Source organism: Mauremys reevesii, linkage group 22, assembly GCF_016161935.1.
Source record: "Mauremys reevesii isolate NIE-2019 linkage group 22, ASM1616193v1, whole genome shotgun sequence".
NCBI classification, from domain to species: domain Eukaryota; kingdom Metazoa; phylum Chordata; order Testudines; family Geoemydidae; genus Mauremys; species Mauremys reevesii.
This window is the reverse complement of record NC_052644.1, coordinates 22,877,519-22,891,485: the sequence shown is the minus strand read 5'-3', so window position 1 is coordinate 22,891,485 and position 13,967 is coordinate 22,877,519. Positions and strand designations below refer to the sequence as shown.

At 69.2% G+C, this 13,967-nt stretch overlaps 2 protein-coding genes across 2 annotated transcripts; both read left to right on the top strand.

Annotated features, from left to right (window-relative positions):
• Window positions 1-667: 667 nt before the first annotated feature.
• Window positions 668-5,251, top strand: UXT (ubiquitously expressed prefoldin like chaperone). Its single transcript, XM_039511031.1, has 6 exons — window positions 668-963; window positions 2,129-2,210; window positions 2,626-2,693; window positions 3,117-3,224; window positions 3,499-3,562; window positions 4,932-5,251. The coding sequence occupies exons 1-6, from the start codon at window positions 896-898 to the stop codon at window positions 4,995-4,997; spliced, it is 456 nt and encodes a 151-aa protein (XP_039366965.1). The 5' UTR covers window positions 668-895; the 3' UTR covers window positions 4,998-5,251.
• Window positions 5,252-5,727: 476 nt separating this feature from the next.
• On the top strand, window positions 5,728-13,469 carry ELK1 (ETS transcription factor ELK1). Its single transcript, XM_039511030.1, has 6 exons — window positions 5,728-6,650; window positions 8,049-8,257; window positions 8,805-9,206; window positions 9,327-9,752; window positions 9,934-10,035; window positions 10,227-13,469. Exons 1-6 carry the CDS (start codon window positions 6,605-6,607, stop codon window positions 10,323-10,325), a joined length of 1,284 nt encoding a protein of 427 aa, XP_039366964.1. The 5' UTR covers window positions 5,728-6,604; the 3' UTR covers window positions 10,326-13,469.
• Window positions 13,470-13,967: the final 498 nt, after the last annotated feature.

Here is a 13,967-nt window from a genome sequence, read left to right as displayed (position 1 = left end):
GGAGGGCAGCTGGGAACAGCCGCGTGTAACACTGTACGGGGCGGGTCCCTTGGGCTGAGCTGCAGCCACCTCTGGGGAGGGGCAGCTGGGAACAGCCGCGTGTAACACTGTACGGGGCGGGTCCCTTGGGCTGAGCTGCAGCCACCTCTGGGGAGGGCAGCTGGGAACAGCCGCGTGTAACACTGTACGGGGCGGGTCCCTTGGGCTGAGCTGCAGCCACTGCTGGGGGGGAGCGGCTGGGGACCCCCCGCCTAGAGGCGCCGCTCCGGCCCAGCAGCCCCAGGGGTCTCAGGCCGGGCCCGGCCCCCCTGGGCAGGGCCCCGGCCCCCCACGGCCGGGCCCATGAGCTCAGCTGTGACCGCGGCAGGGGGGCTCCAGCCCCTGCCCGGCCGAGAACCCAGGCGTCCGGGGGGCCTGGCACGTGCTGCTGGAGACACCGGGGGGGGGGGGCGGGTCTCCAGGCGATGCCCGGTTGTAACAGGAGCTGGAAGGGCCGCGTGCGGGGTTGGTGCCCCTCACTCCCGACGTGCAGCCCCGGCCCCCTGTGGCCGCTCCGGGGGCGGGGGCTCGCCCTGCGGCGCTGCTGCGACTCGCTTCCGGTCTGATGGCGTCACTTCCGTGCTCCGTTGCCGGAGCTACCGCGTGTACTTCCGGCGCGCCCTGTAGTCTCCGGGAAGCGCTTCCGGAGTCAGTGACGGAGGGAGCGGAGTCAACTTCCGTTTCCAAAGCGGAACTTCTAGGCGCGCGGTCCCAACTGACTTCCGGCGAAGGGCCGCCACCCGGAAGTGGCAGCGGACGCGTCTATTTCCGGCGGCTCTGTCGCGCGGAGAGTGGAGGGCGGGGGGGGAACTCGGTGACCTTTGATCCCTGAGGGGCGGGACCCGCAGCGCCCGCCATGGGGCCGGCGGAGAAGGTGCCGCGCTACGAGGCCTTCGTCAGCGACGTGCTGCAGCGAGACCTGTGGTGAGCCCCGCCCCCCGCGCCAGCCCTGGCCCCGCCCCCGCGCCAGCCCTGGCCCCGCCCCCGGGTCCCCGCCGGGCCCCGCCCCGAACGCTCGGTCCGGGCCCCGCCCCGCGCCAGCCCTGGCCCCGCCCCGGGTCCCCGCCGGCCCCGCCCCCGCGCCAGCCCGGCCCTGGCCCCGCCCCCGGGGCCCCGCCGGGCCCCGCCCCCGCGCCAGCCCGGCCCTGGCCCCGCCCCCGGGTCCCCGCCGGCCCCGCCCCCGCGCCAGCCCGGCCCTGGCCCCGCCCCCGGGTCCCCGCCGGGCCCCGCCCCTCCGACTGCTTCATCTCTCCCCGCCTGGTCCCGCTTCGTGGTCCCTGCCTGGCCCCGCCCCGACCACTCGGCCCCGCCCCTGGTTCCTCCTGGCTCCGCCCCAGTCTCTGCCTGGCCCCGCCCCCACACCCAGCCCCGCCCCAGTCTCTGCCTGGCTCCGCCCCACCACTCAGCCCCGCCCCCAGTCTCTGCCTGGCTCCGCCCCACCACTCAGCCCCGCCCCATTCCCAGCCTGGCCCTGCCCCACCACTCAGCCCCGCCCCCATTCCCAGCCTGGCCCCGCCCCACCACTCAGCCCCGCCCCATTCTCTGCCTGGCCCCGCCCCACACCCAGCCCCGCCCCCAGTCCCAGCCTGGCCCCGCCCCACCACTCAGCCCCGCCCCAGTCTCTGCCTGGCCCCACACCCAAGGACCGCTCGGCCCCGCCCCAGGCACCCAGCATTTGCCCCCGCATCCCCAGCCCGCTCCTCCCGTTACCCCCGGCCTCGCCCCCATCTCGCCCAGACCGCGGGGCTCAGGAAGTGTCTCGCGTCACCCGGCTCCAGCCCCTCACCGGCCCCGGCCCCTCGCAGCTCCGCGAGATGGGCCGGACCTTGGAGCACGTGGGCGGGAGGCTCCCCCGTCTGTCCCCGCCGGGGCGCCCCAGTCCCCGGCCCCCGGACATTCGCCGTTTCCGCCACGGTCCCCGCCCGGCCGGCGCCCCCGTCCCGCAGCCCCCGGCCGGCCGGCGCCCCTCCCGCAGCCCCCGCCCGGCCGGCGCCCCCCGCCCCGCACCCCCCCCCCCCGGCCGGCCGGCGCCCCCCGCCCCGCAGCCCCCCCCGCCCGGCCGGCGCCCCTCACCCGTGTTGTGCGGCAGGCGGGTGCAGCAGCAGCGGGAGGAGGTTTACGAGAAGATCACTCAGCACATGTGGCTGAAGACCGTCATTGAGCGTTTGCAGGTAATGGGCCCCCCCCGCCCCCGCCGCTGGGGTGTCCCCGTGGGGTCTCTGGGCGAGGCCGGGGGGTGAAGGGGGGGTCTCAGTTCCGCGAGATGGGCCGGACCTTGGAGCACGTGGGCGGGAGGCTCCCCCCGTCTGTCCCCCCCCCCGCCAGGGGCCCAGTCCCCGCCCCCCCCATTCTCTGGCCGGGGGCCTGTGGGTGTCTCTGGCCAGGAGGGGCTGTGGGGTCTCTGGGGGCTGCGGCTCTCTGGCTGGGAGTGGGGCTGTGGGGTCTTGGGGGCGGGGGCTGTGGCTCTCTGTCCGGGGCTGTGGGTCTCTGGGGGCTGCGGCTCTCTGACAGAGGGGGCTGTGGGGTCTCTGGGGGGGCTGTGGCTCTCTGGCCGGGCCCAGCTGACGGGCCCCCTCTCCCTGGCAGGAGGCGGGCGGCCGAGCGGTGCAGACGCAGGTGGATCTGGGCTATAACTTCTTTGTCAACGCGGACGTGTGAGTTCCGGGGCCCCCGGGCCCCCCTTCAGCCCCCCAACCTCATCCTGGCCCCTGGGAACCCCACACATCTGCCCCACTGGGTCCCTCTTTCATTCCCTCCCCAGATCCCTCAACACCCTCTGGGTCCCTCCCCCCAACCTCACCCCCGGGACCCCCTCCTTGGCTGGTTCCACCCCACGTGAACCCCTGACTCCCATTGTGGCCACCCCCAGAGGTTCACCCCTACGCCCCAGCATCTGATCCTGCTCCCCCCACCCCCACAGAAGCCTCCTCTGCCCCCCTCAGGTCCCCTAAACATCCCCCCACACCCCACCAGCTCCCTGCTCTCCCACAGTACTGCCCCCCCCCCGCCCCCAGAACCCAGTGTGGTCAGGGCCCCCTGCACCGCATGACCCCCCCCGAAATCTCCTCGTCTCGTAGGCCTGACACCTCCAGGATCTTCCTGGCCCTCGGCTACGGGTTCTTCGCGGAGCTGACGCTGACGGAGGCGCTGCGCTTCGTGGAGAGGAAAACCAAGTTACTGATCGAGTGAGTGGGGGAGACGATCCCCCCCCCCCCGTGGGGCTGGTCCCCAGCCGCCCCTCCCCAGAGCCGGGCGAGCCATCCTCCTGCGGCGTTATATGCAGCTGTTCCCCACCCCAGAGCAGCTGCATTCTGACCCTGGGAGCTAACCAGGGCGCGGGCTGGAATTCCTTGGTGGCCCCACCTTGGTCGTGGTCCATGCAGGGCAAAAGGGGACCCCAGAATGTGCAGGGCCCCCCCATCCCCTAACGCTGCCTCATCGGGTGTGTCTCTTTTGCAGGCTCAGCGAATCCCTCGCCAAGGACTCGGCCAAAATCAAGGCCAATATCCGGATGGTCTTGGAGGTAACACGGGACGGGGTTGCAGGATTGAGAGGCCAGAAGGGGGCACTTGCCCCACAGGGGCAGGCAGGACGGGCACTGTGCTGTGGGGAGCGGGCCAGGGGGCTTGGCAGGGGGTGCTCTCCCCTGGCAGTCAGGGCTCGGTGCTGGGGGGCACCATGGGGCAGGGCTTGGCAGGGGGTGCTCTCCCCTGGCAGTCAGGGCTGGGCACTGGGGGGCCCCCTGGGGCAGGATGGGGGGCTGGGCAGGGGGTGCTCTCCCCTGGCAGTCAGGGCTGGGCGCTGGGAGGCACCATGGGGCAGGGCTGGGAGGGTGCTCCCTGGCAGTCAGGGCTGGCCACTGGGGGGCACCGTGGGATGGGGGGCTGGGCAGGGGGCGCTCTCGCCTGGCAGTCAGGGCTGGGGCTCTGGGGGGCACCGTGGGGCAGGATGGGGCTGGGCAGGGGGTGCTCTCCCCTGGCAGTCAGGGCTGGGCCCTGGGGGCACCATGGGGCAGGGCTGGGAGGGGTGCTCTCCCTGGCAGTCAAGGCTGGGCACTGTGGGGCAGGGTGGGGGCTGGGCAGGGGTGCCCTGGCAGTCAGGGCTGGGCGCTGGGGGCAGGGTGGGGCTGGGCAGGGCGCTCTTGCCTGGCAGTCAGGGCTGGGCACTGGGGGCACCATGGGGCAGGGCTGGGGAGGGGTGCTCTCCCTGGCAGTCAAGGCTGGGCACTGGGGGCACTGTGGGGCAGGGTGGGGCTGGGCAGGGGTGCTCTCCTGGCAGTCAGGGCTGGGCACTGGGGGCACTGGGGGCAGGGTGGGGCTGGGCAGGGGGCACTCTCCCCTGGCAGTCAGGGCTGGGCACTGTGGGGCAGGGAGCGGGCAGGGGGCTGGGCAGGGGGCGCTCTCCTGGCAGTCAGAGCTGGGGGCACCGGGGCGGGGCTGGGCAGAGGGCCTCTCCCCTGGCAGTCAGGGCTGGGCACTGGGGGGCACCGGGGGGCGGGGGGCTGGGCAGGGGGCTCTCTCCCCTGGCAGTCAGGGCTGGGCACTGGGGCGCACCGGGGCAGGTGGGGGCTGGGCAGGGCTCTCTCCCGGCAGTCAGGGCCGGGAGCTGGGGCGCGGGGGCTGGGCAGGGCCTGGCAGTCAGGGCTGGGCACGCAGTCAGGGGCTGGGCAGACTGGCAGTCAGGGCTGGGCACTGGGGGCGGGGCAGGATGGGGGCTGGGCAGGGGCACTCTCCCCTGGCAGTCAGGGCCGGGAGCTGGGGGGCGGTGGGGGGGCTGGGCAGGGGGCTCTCTCCCCTGGCAGTCAGGGCCGGGAACTGGGGGGCACCGGGGGGCGGGGGGCTGGGGGGTCTGATGTTCCCCCCCGACACCCCGTTTCTCTCCCCTCCCCCCAGGGCCTGCGGGAGCTCCAAGGCTTCCAGGACCTGCCTGAGGACCCCAGACGAGACCTCGCCCGCTAGGACCCCCCCCCCCGACTCCGCTCACTGGGGGGGGGCAGGGAATCCCAGGGGGGCGCTGGGGGAATCCCCGCCCCCTCCTGCTGTGTTTACCTGTCCCATGGGGCCAGGACTCCTGGGTTCTCTCCCTGGTTCTGTTCCTTCCCCCCCCCCCCAGCCAGTCCCACCCCTCGTGCTGCCTCAGTTTCCCCTGCTGTCCCTGGCTGCAGTGTCCTGTCATCTCATTTCGACTGTGAAAATAAAGACTCCGACTCGGGTCCGTGTGTCTGGTTTTGTGTCTCCGGCGGCCTGGCCGGGGGGTGCGGGGACCCCCTCATGTCCCCCCTGGCCCCTCTGCTCTGCCCCCAGCTGGGACCCCCAGCCAGCCCCCCGAGCGAGGGCGGAATCCATGGGAGCTGAGTGTGGGGCAAGGAGCCGGACTCCTGGGTTCTCTCCCCGGCTCTGGGAGGGCAGCGGGGGCTGGTGGGACCAGTGGGCTGGTAGCCCGGACTCCTGGGTTCTCTCCCGGCTCTGGGAGGGGAGTGGGGGCTGGTGGTTAGAGCAGGGGGGTCTAGGAGCCCGGACTCCTGGGTTCTCTCCCCGGCTCTGGGAAGAGAGGGGGGAGGGGGGGGAGGGGTTCGGCTCGCCCAGGCGAGGAGAGAACCCAGGCGTCCGGGCCCAGCCCCTCCCCTCTCCCTTTCCCCTCCCCCCCCCGCTCCCTCCTCCCCCTTCCCTGGTGCATGTGACAGGCCCCGTCAGCAGCCGCCGCATCCCCCGTCTCGCTGGATCCGAGCCACGGCGCCCCCCGGCCCCCGGACCTGCCGCCGCCCCCACCCGGGGCCGGGGCCCCCACCCGGCCGGCGCCGCGGGACCCGGGACTTTCCCGGCAGGCGCATGCGGCGGAGCTCGGCCAGCTGGGGGGGCGCTCGGCGCGGAGCTGAGAACCTGCTGGGACCAGTGGCTGGTTGTACTGGGACCAGTAACCGGCCAGGGACCAGCCACGGGAGACCAGTAACCGGCCAGGGACCAGCCACGGGAGACCAGTAACCGGACACTGGGACCAGTAACCGGCCAGGGACCAGCCACGGGGGACCAGTAACCGGACACTGGGACCAGTAACCGGCCAGGGACCAGCCATGGGGGACCAGTAACACGACACTGGGACCAGTAACCGGCCAGGGACCAGCCACGGGGGACCAGTAACCGGCCAGGGACCAGCCACGGGGGACCAGTAACCGGACACTGGGACCAGTAACCGGCCAGGGACCAGCCATGGGGGACCAGTAACACGACACTGGGACCAGTAACCGGCCAGAGACCAGCCACGGGGGACCAGTAACCGGACACTGGGACCAGTAACCGGCCAGGGACCAGCCACGGGGGACCAGTAACCGGACACTGGGACCAGTAACCGGCCAGGGACCAGCCATGGGGGACCAGTAACACGACACTGGGACCAGTAACCGGCCAGAGACCAGCCACGGGGGACCAGTAACCGGACACTGGGACCAGTAATTGGCCCGGGACCAGCCACTGGGACCAGTAACCGGCCTGGGACCAGCCACTGGGACCAGTAACCGGACACTGGGACCAGTAACCGGCCGGCGCGGACCTGGGGGGTCGGGGGTCCCATGGAGCCGCTTGCTCCATCTCCAGGCCCCGCGGCCGCGCTGACAGGTGAGTGGCCGGCGCCCTCGGGTGGGGAAAAACCTCACAGAACATCTCCCTGCCCCACGGCACCCCCAGCGCCCCCTGGCCAGCCCCTCGCCCCCCTCCCTGCCCCACGGCACCCCCGGGGCCCCCTGGCCAGCCCCTCACCCCCTGCCTGCCCCACGGCACCCCCGGTGCCCCATGGCCAGCCCCTCAGCCCCCTCCCTGTCCCACGGCACCCCGGCGCCCCTGGCCAGCCCCTCACCCCGCCCTGCCCCACGGCACCCCCAGCGCCCCCTGCCCAGCCCTCGCCCCTCCCTGCCCAACAGCACCCCAAGGGCCCCCTGCCCAGTTGCTCGCCCCACTCCCTGCCCCACAGCACCCCCAGTAACACCTGCCCAGCCCCAAGCCACCCCCCAGTGCCCCGCCCAGACTACCAGGGGAGAGCCCCCAGCCCAGCCTCTCAACCCACTCTGTGCCCTACAGTGCCCCGATCACCCCCCGCCCCGCCCTGCTCCCTGCCCCACAGCACCCAGAGGGCTGCACTAGGACCTTGGGGACATAGGAGGAGATGCCCCCCCACCCCCCTGGTGCTGAGTGCTCCTCACTCCCGACCCGCAGCCCCCGCCAGCGCAGCCCCCCTGCCCCCCCTCGAGCGTTCATGGTTTGATCCAACTGCAGAAAATCTTATTTTAGGCCAAATCCTGAAATTTCCTTGTGGGGAGAAGAATAATGAGGTGCCCGGTGGGGAGGGGGGGCAGGTCTGTGGGTTAGGAGTGGGGGGACTGTGGGTAGGGAGTGAGGGGGCACTGGCGGAGCCAGCTGGGGGGGAGGCTGCGGATCTGGAGTGAGGGGCACCAGCAGTGCCCGGGGCGGGGGGTGGGGGGGTGTGGGTCGGGAGTGCGGGGCACCGGCGGTGCCGGGCGGGGGGGGGCTGTGGGTCGGGAGTGAGGGGCACGGGCGGTGCCGGGCGGGGGGGGCGGCGGGTCGGGAGTGAGGGGCACCGGCACTGCCCAGGGGGGGGGGCTGCGGGTCGGGAGTGCGGGTCACCGGCGGTGCCCCGTGGGGCTGCGGGTCGGGAGTGAGGGCACTGGCGGTGCCCAGTGCGGGGGGGGCTGGGGGTCGGGAGTGAGGGGCACCGGCGGTGCCCAGTGGGGGGCTGTGGGTCGGGAGTGAGGGCACGGCGGTGCCCAGTGGGGGGGGCTGTGGGTCGGGAGTGAGGGTCACCGGCGGTGCCCAGTGGGGAGGGCTGTAGGTCGGGAGTGAGGGGCACCGGCGGTGCCCAGTGGGGGGGGGCTGTGGGTCGGGAGTGAGGGGCACTGGCGGTGCCCAGTGCGGGGGAGCTGCGGGTCGGGAGTGAGGGGCACCGGCGGTGCCAGGGCGGGGTTTCAGGTCCCTGTCCCACGCTCTCCCCATCCCCCGCAGTCATGGACCCCTCGGTGACGCTCTGGCAGTTCCTGCTGCAGCTGCTGGAGCAGCAGAGCAACGGGCACCTGATCGCGTGGACGTCGGACGACGGCGAGTTCAAGCTGGTGGACGCCGAGGAGGTCGCCCGGCTCTGGGGGCTGCGTAAGAACAAAACCAACATGAACTACGACAAGCTCAGCCGCGCCCTGCGCTACTACTACGACAAGGTGAGCCGGGACCCAGGCGTCCGGGCCACCCCTGCCCAGAGCCAGGGAGAGGACCCAGGAGTCCTGGCACCCAGCCCCCCCTGCTCTAACCACCAGCCCCCACTCCCCTCCCAGAGCCGGGGAGAGAACCCAGGAGTCCTGGCTCCCAGCCCCCCTGCTCTAACCACCAGCCCCCACTCCCCTCCCAGAGCTGGGGAGAGGACCCAGGAGTCCTGGCACCCAGCCCCCCCTGCTCTAACCACCAGACCCCACTCCCCGCCCGGAGCTGGGGAGAGAACCCAGGAGTCCTGGCTCCCAGCCCCCTGCTCTAACCACCAGACCCCACTCCCCTCCCAGAGCCGGGGAGAGAACCCAGGAGTCCTGGCTCCCAGCCCCCTGCTCTAACCACCAGACCCCACTCCCCTCCCAGAGCCGGGGAGAGAACCCAGGAGTCCTGGCTCCCAGCCCCCTGCTCTAACCACCAGACCCCACTCCCCTCCCAGAGCCGGGGAGAGAACCCAGGAGTCCTGGCTCCCAGCCCCCCCCATTCTATCCTCTCTCTTTCCAGAACATCATCCGGAAGGTCAACGGGCAGAAGTTTGTCTATAAATTTGTCTCGTACCCGGAGCCAGCCGGCGTGGAGGGGGCCCGGGAGGAAGGGACGCTCCGGCGGGTGGAGCCGGCGCTGGCCGAGTCTCAGCCGGGGGAGGGGAGCTCCGGGCCCCCCAAGTCCTTGCGTGGGGGGAGCATCCCCCGGAGTAGCCGTAACGAGTACATGCGCTCGGGTCTGTACTCCACCTTCACCATCCAGTCACTGCAGGCGGCCCCCCCCGGGCGAGCACCCCGCCAGGACCCCCCCGCCCTCTGCAGCGAGCCCCTGGACCCCCCCGACCTGGCCCCCGGGAAGATGGAGGAGATTCCCCAGCTGGAGATCAGCATCGAAGCAGCAGACGAGAGCGAACCCCTGCAGGTGAGCTGGCCCCGTCGCCCCACCCCAGAGCTGGCTGCATCTCAGCGCTGGGCGTTACGTGCGGCTGTTCCCCAGCTGCCCCGCCCCAGCACTAGCTGCATTTCTCCATCTTGCCCCCAGGTCTTTGTGGGGCCGGAGCCCCTGGATGCAGAGCGCCCCCCGCCAGAGGCGCCGCCGCCGCGGGACCCGGGGCTGCGGCCGGTGGTGGTGAAAGTGGAGGCACAGGGGGACGCGGAGGGGTCCCCGCTCCTGGTTCTGATCGACTCGGGGGTGAAGCAGGAAGCCCCACCTGCCGAAGAGACCCCCAGGGGGACGGAGGCGGAGCTCCCGGCGGGGGAGGGGCCGCAGGAGGAGAAGGGGGAGGAGGTGCCTGGGGGGGCCCCCAGCGAGGGGCACGGCCCAAAGGGGCGGAAGCCGAAGGACCTGGCGCTGCCCTCCCTGCCCGGGCAGGAGAAGATCAGCGCGGCCGGCGGCTCCCTGTTGGCGCCCGGCGGGGGAGCAGGCAGCGGGCTGACGCCCACCACCGTGATCTCCACGCACGCGCTAGTGAGCGGCTGTGGGGCAGGGGGGAGGGATCTGTGGTGGGGGGAGGGCCTGCAGGGGCCGGAGGATTGGAGGTGGGGAAGGGGTGGGCAGAAGGGGTTGTGGGGAGGGAGCTGGGGTTGGACGGGAGATGGGGTTTCTCTCTCTCTCTCTCTCTCTCTCACCACCCGCCTCTCCTGTGCAGACCCCCGTCCTGCTGACCCCCAGCTCCCTGCCACCCACCATCCACTTCTGGAGCACCCTGAGCCCCATCGCCCCACACAGCCCTGCCAAGCTCTCCTTCCAGGTATGCGGGTCGGGAGGGAGGGGCTCGGGGAGGGAGGAGGGAGCCCAGGGCTGGGCTAGCGGGGGGCTGCGGGTCGGGAGTGAGGGGCACCGGCAGGGCTGGGGGGAGCGGATGGCTGGGCTAGTTGGGGGGCCTATGGGTCAGGAGTGAGGGGTCTGGTCAGTAGGTCACTCCCCCACTTCTCCCCGCAGTTTCCCTCTAACTCTGGCGGGCAAATCCACATCCCCTCGCTGAGTGTGGACGGACTCTCCACTCCGGTCGTGCTGTCCCCGGGGCCCCAGAAGCCGTGAGTCCGTCCGTCCGTCCGTCTCTCTCCGCTGCTGGCGGAGCCGGCTGGGGGAGCGCCCGTTCCGCACCTGGATTCTTGGCCCAGCCCTGTGGGACTGTTCACCAGGGCGGCTGGATACGGCTGTGTCCTGCTTCCGACCAAGAGCCCTGCTTGGTGTCAGCGGTGGGATGCGCCTGCTGGCTCGTTTTAAATGGGAGCCGGAGCACGCCGCCATTTCGCCCCTAGGGGGCGCAATGTGGGACATTCCCCTTGGTGCTCACTCGGCCTTGCAGCTCTGACCCCGTTTTTCTGGGGTCGTTGTGTTTAATCCCAGTCCGGGGGGCTCAGGGTGTATTTCCGACGTGGAAGGATACGTCCCTCGGGGACTGAGGGGTGGTTCGGCCGCTAGTTGTGGGGCTGATTTTATTTATTACCCAGGGCCTCCAGGCGCGGGGTGCCCCGGAAATCGCCCGCCCACAGCCGTGGCCTCCTCGTAGCCCCTCGTTGTGCGGGCTCGGCGTCGGCCATCTTTGTTTCGAGAGGGCAGCCGGGTCGGCCATGTTTGTTTTGGCTGGGGCAGGGGGTGTCGGCCATCTTTGTTTGCTGACATCACACCCGCCGCTCATCCCCGTGGGTCCGGTGGAGGAAGAAGCCCTGCTCTTCGCTTCTTGTTTCTTGATTTACTTTCCTGGAGGTCAAAGGTCACCTCCTCGAGTTGCCATAGAAGCGGCAGGCAGAGGAAGTCCCGCCCTAATTCCCTCCTGTCGGTCGAAGGTTGCCTGTTCGTCACCATGGAAACGGCCAGGAGGGAAGTCCCGCCCGCTGATTTCAGGGGTTGGTTCCCTCCTTGCAAAGCCCGTTTCCTTGATTTATTTCCTGACGATCAAAGGTCACCGTGGAAATGGCCGCAGAGGAGTCCCGCCCCTCACCCCTTTCATAGGGAGGGTTCCTTCATTTGTCTCCCATTTGTTGCCCGGGAAGGGAAGTCCCGCCTTTTGAGGACAGTCGCCAGGGGCTCCCTTGACTTCGTGCTGGCCCACGAGCTCCGCAAAGGAAGTTCTGCCCTGTTTCCACTCTGCTACTTCCTGTTCAAAGTGCCCCGATTCTGGGGAAGTGCCGAAGGAGGACGTCCCGCCTTATTAACCTCTCCTGCGAATCAAAGGCCACCTCATTCTGTGGACGTGGCAAAGGAGGATGTCCCGCCTTATTAATGTCTCATCTACTTCCTGTGAGTCAAAGGCCACCTATTCTGTGGACGGGGCAAAGAAGGAAGTCCCGCCCTTCTCACTGCTGTTGACTTCCTGTTAGTCCCACGGGGCCTGCACTGCATCATACGGGAGAGGGCTGCCTTGTCGTCTTGTTTTGATACCAAAATTTTCCGGGGCTGTGAGCTTCTTGCTCAAGATATAGAGCTATATTTTTGTGGGGCCATCCCAAGGGGCTGAAATACCCGAATGTCATTTCTTTAGCGCTCCACGGGATTCCCAGCCCCTTTCTATTTTTCAGAGAGTATATTGATATTATTGAGCTATGTGCATTGATCATATACAAATCTACAGGGCTCGGCGCTAATTACCTGCCGGGCCGTCTTTTTTAATATATAAAATGGTTCTATTTTTGAACGGGGAAGAGGGGGGGCTTTTACAATGGAAGTGGGGGAAATGGACGGGGTGGAAGTGACCTCCCTGGATTTAGGGGTGAGATTCAGAGAGCGATTGGAGGCAGTAGCACGGTGACGAGCGCTGAATTTCTGTCCCCGCGCTGTAGATCGGGGGACGCCGTCAATGCTGGCGTTAATGGAGCAAGACTCCTGTGTCAGGGAAGTTGTCGTCAGTTGAATGGGGGTGGGAGGGGGGTGTAATTGGACGGCAATTGTTGGCCAATTAGCGAGATAACGGGGCCACGTCCAACAGACCCTTTTGTGCATGAAAGGCAGTGTCGTCCGCCTCTCTGGGGTGACCCTCCTCCTTCCCCTCGGGGTGGTTTTGAACCGTCGCAATCATGCTGGTTTTCACTGGCGAGGCCCCTCGGCTCTGGCCATCTCCGCCTGGTGCATCAGGCACTTTGGACGACCTGTGAGACACTGGCGAGGCACCCAGGAGCGGCTTCCCGGAGGCCGAGCTCCACCAAACCCATCCACGCGCCATGGCTGAGCCTGGAGCCAAGCACGGGGAGGCCAGGAGGCTGCCGGGGAATGGGCTCTGGCGCTGCCGCAGCTGAGACGTGCCAACGATGAGTCGAACACGCGTAGATGAGCCATGAATAAAACACACGCAACATGTGAGTAAACCACACGTAGCCCACGTGTAAACCATGGATCAGTCACGTGTGAAAATAGGAGAAAGTCATGAGTGAGCCACGTGTAACCCACGAGTGAACCACAAGTCACTCATGAGCAGACGACGTGCTGCCGAGTGTTGGACCCCCTGTGCTCTCTCTGCTGGCTCGCTGGGTTTTCAGCTGTTCTCTGCTGTGGGGGAGAGGCCCTGGCCCTGTTTTTACCCCCCGCGCCTCCCTCACGGGGGTCGCCAGCTGCCACACTCTAGTGCAGCCACCGTCCCGAAGCCGCAACGTGGGGCGGTTGAGCCGTTTAGCTTCCTGTGGGGCAAGGACGGAGCTGTTGGGGGGGGTGTGTGGCTGGGGGGAGCCAGCGGGGACCCAGGCCTGGCTGGCGACTGACGTGGCTTGGAGATTTCCAGCCTAGGGAATTTATCTAACCATGTATTGGCCATTGGGCCAGAATGGGGAGTGGATCCCGGGATCCTACCGTGGTGTGCGGGAGTGGATCCCGGGATCCTACCGTGGTGTGCGGGAGTGGATCCCGGGATCCCACCGTGCACTGTGGGAGTGGATCCCGGGATCCCACCGTGCACTGCGGGAGTGGATCCCGGGATCCCACCGTGCACTGCGGGAGTGGATCCCGGGATCCTACCGTGGTGTGCGGGAGTGGATCCCGGGATCCTACTGTGCAGTGCGGGAGTGGATCCCGGGATCCTACTGTGCAGTGCGGGAGTGGATCCCGGGATCCTACTGTGGTGTGCGGGAGTGGATCCCGGGATCCCACCGTGCACTGCGGGAGTGGATCCCGGGTTCCTACCGTGGTGTGCGGGAGTGGATCCCGGGATCCCACCGTGCACTGCGGGAGTGGATCCCGGGTTCCTACCGTGGTGTGGAGTGGATCCCGGGATCCCACTGCACTGCGGGAGTGGATACTGCGGAGTGGATCCCGGGTTCCTACCATGGTGTGCGGGAGTGGATCCCGGGATCCTACCGTGCAGTGCGGGAGTGGATCCTGGGATCCTACCGTGCAGTGCGGGAGTGGATCCCGGGATCCTACCGTGCACTGCGGGAGTGGATCCCGGGATCCTACCGTGCAGTGCGGGAGTGGATCCCGGGATCCCAGGTACCATGTGGGAGCTGATGCTGGGATCCTGTTGTGCCAACCTGGAGCAGATCCCAGGATCCTGCCGTGCTGGGGTGGATCCAAAGGCAGCAGCCCCTCCCCATCTGTTCTTCCCCATCCCTGCCCCTCTCTCTGCCTTGTTAACCCCCCGCAGCCCTCCCCCAGGGTGGGCGAGGGGCCTCCCCCTGGTGACCTGCCCTGTAAATAAATCTATTTTTAAATGATCTAATTGGCGTCCTTTGTCTCACCGGGGGGTCAGGA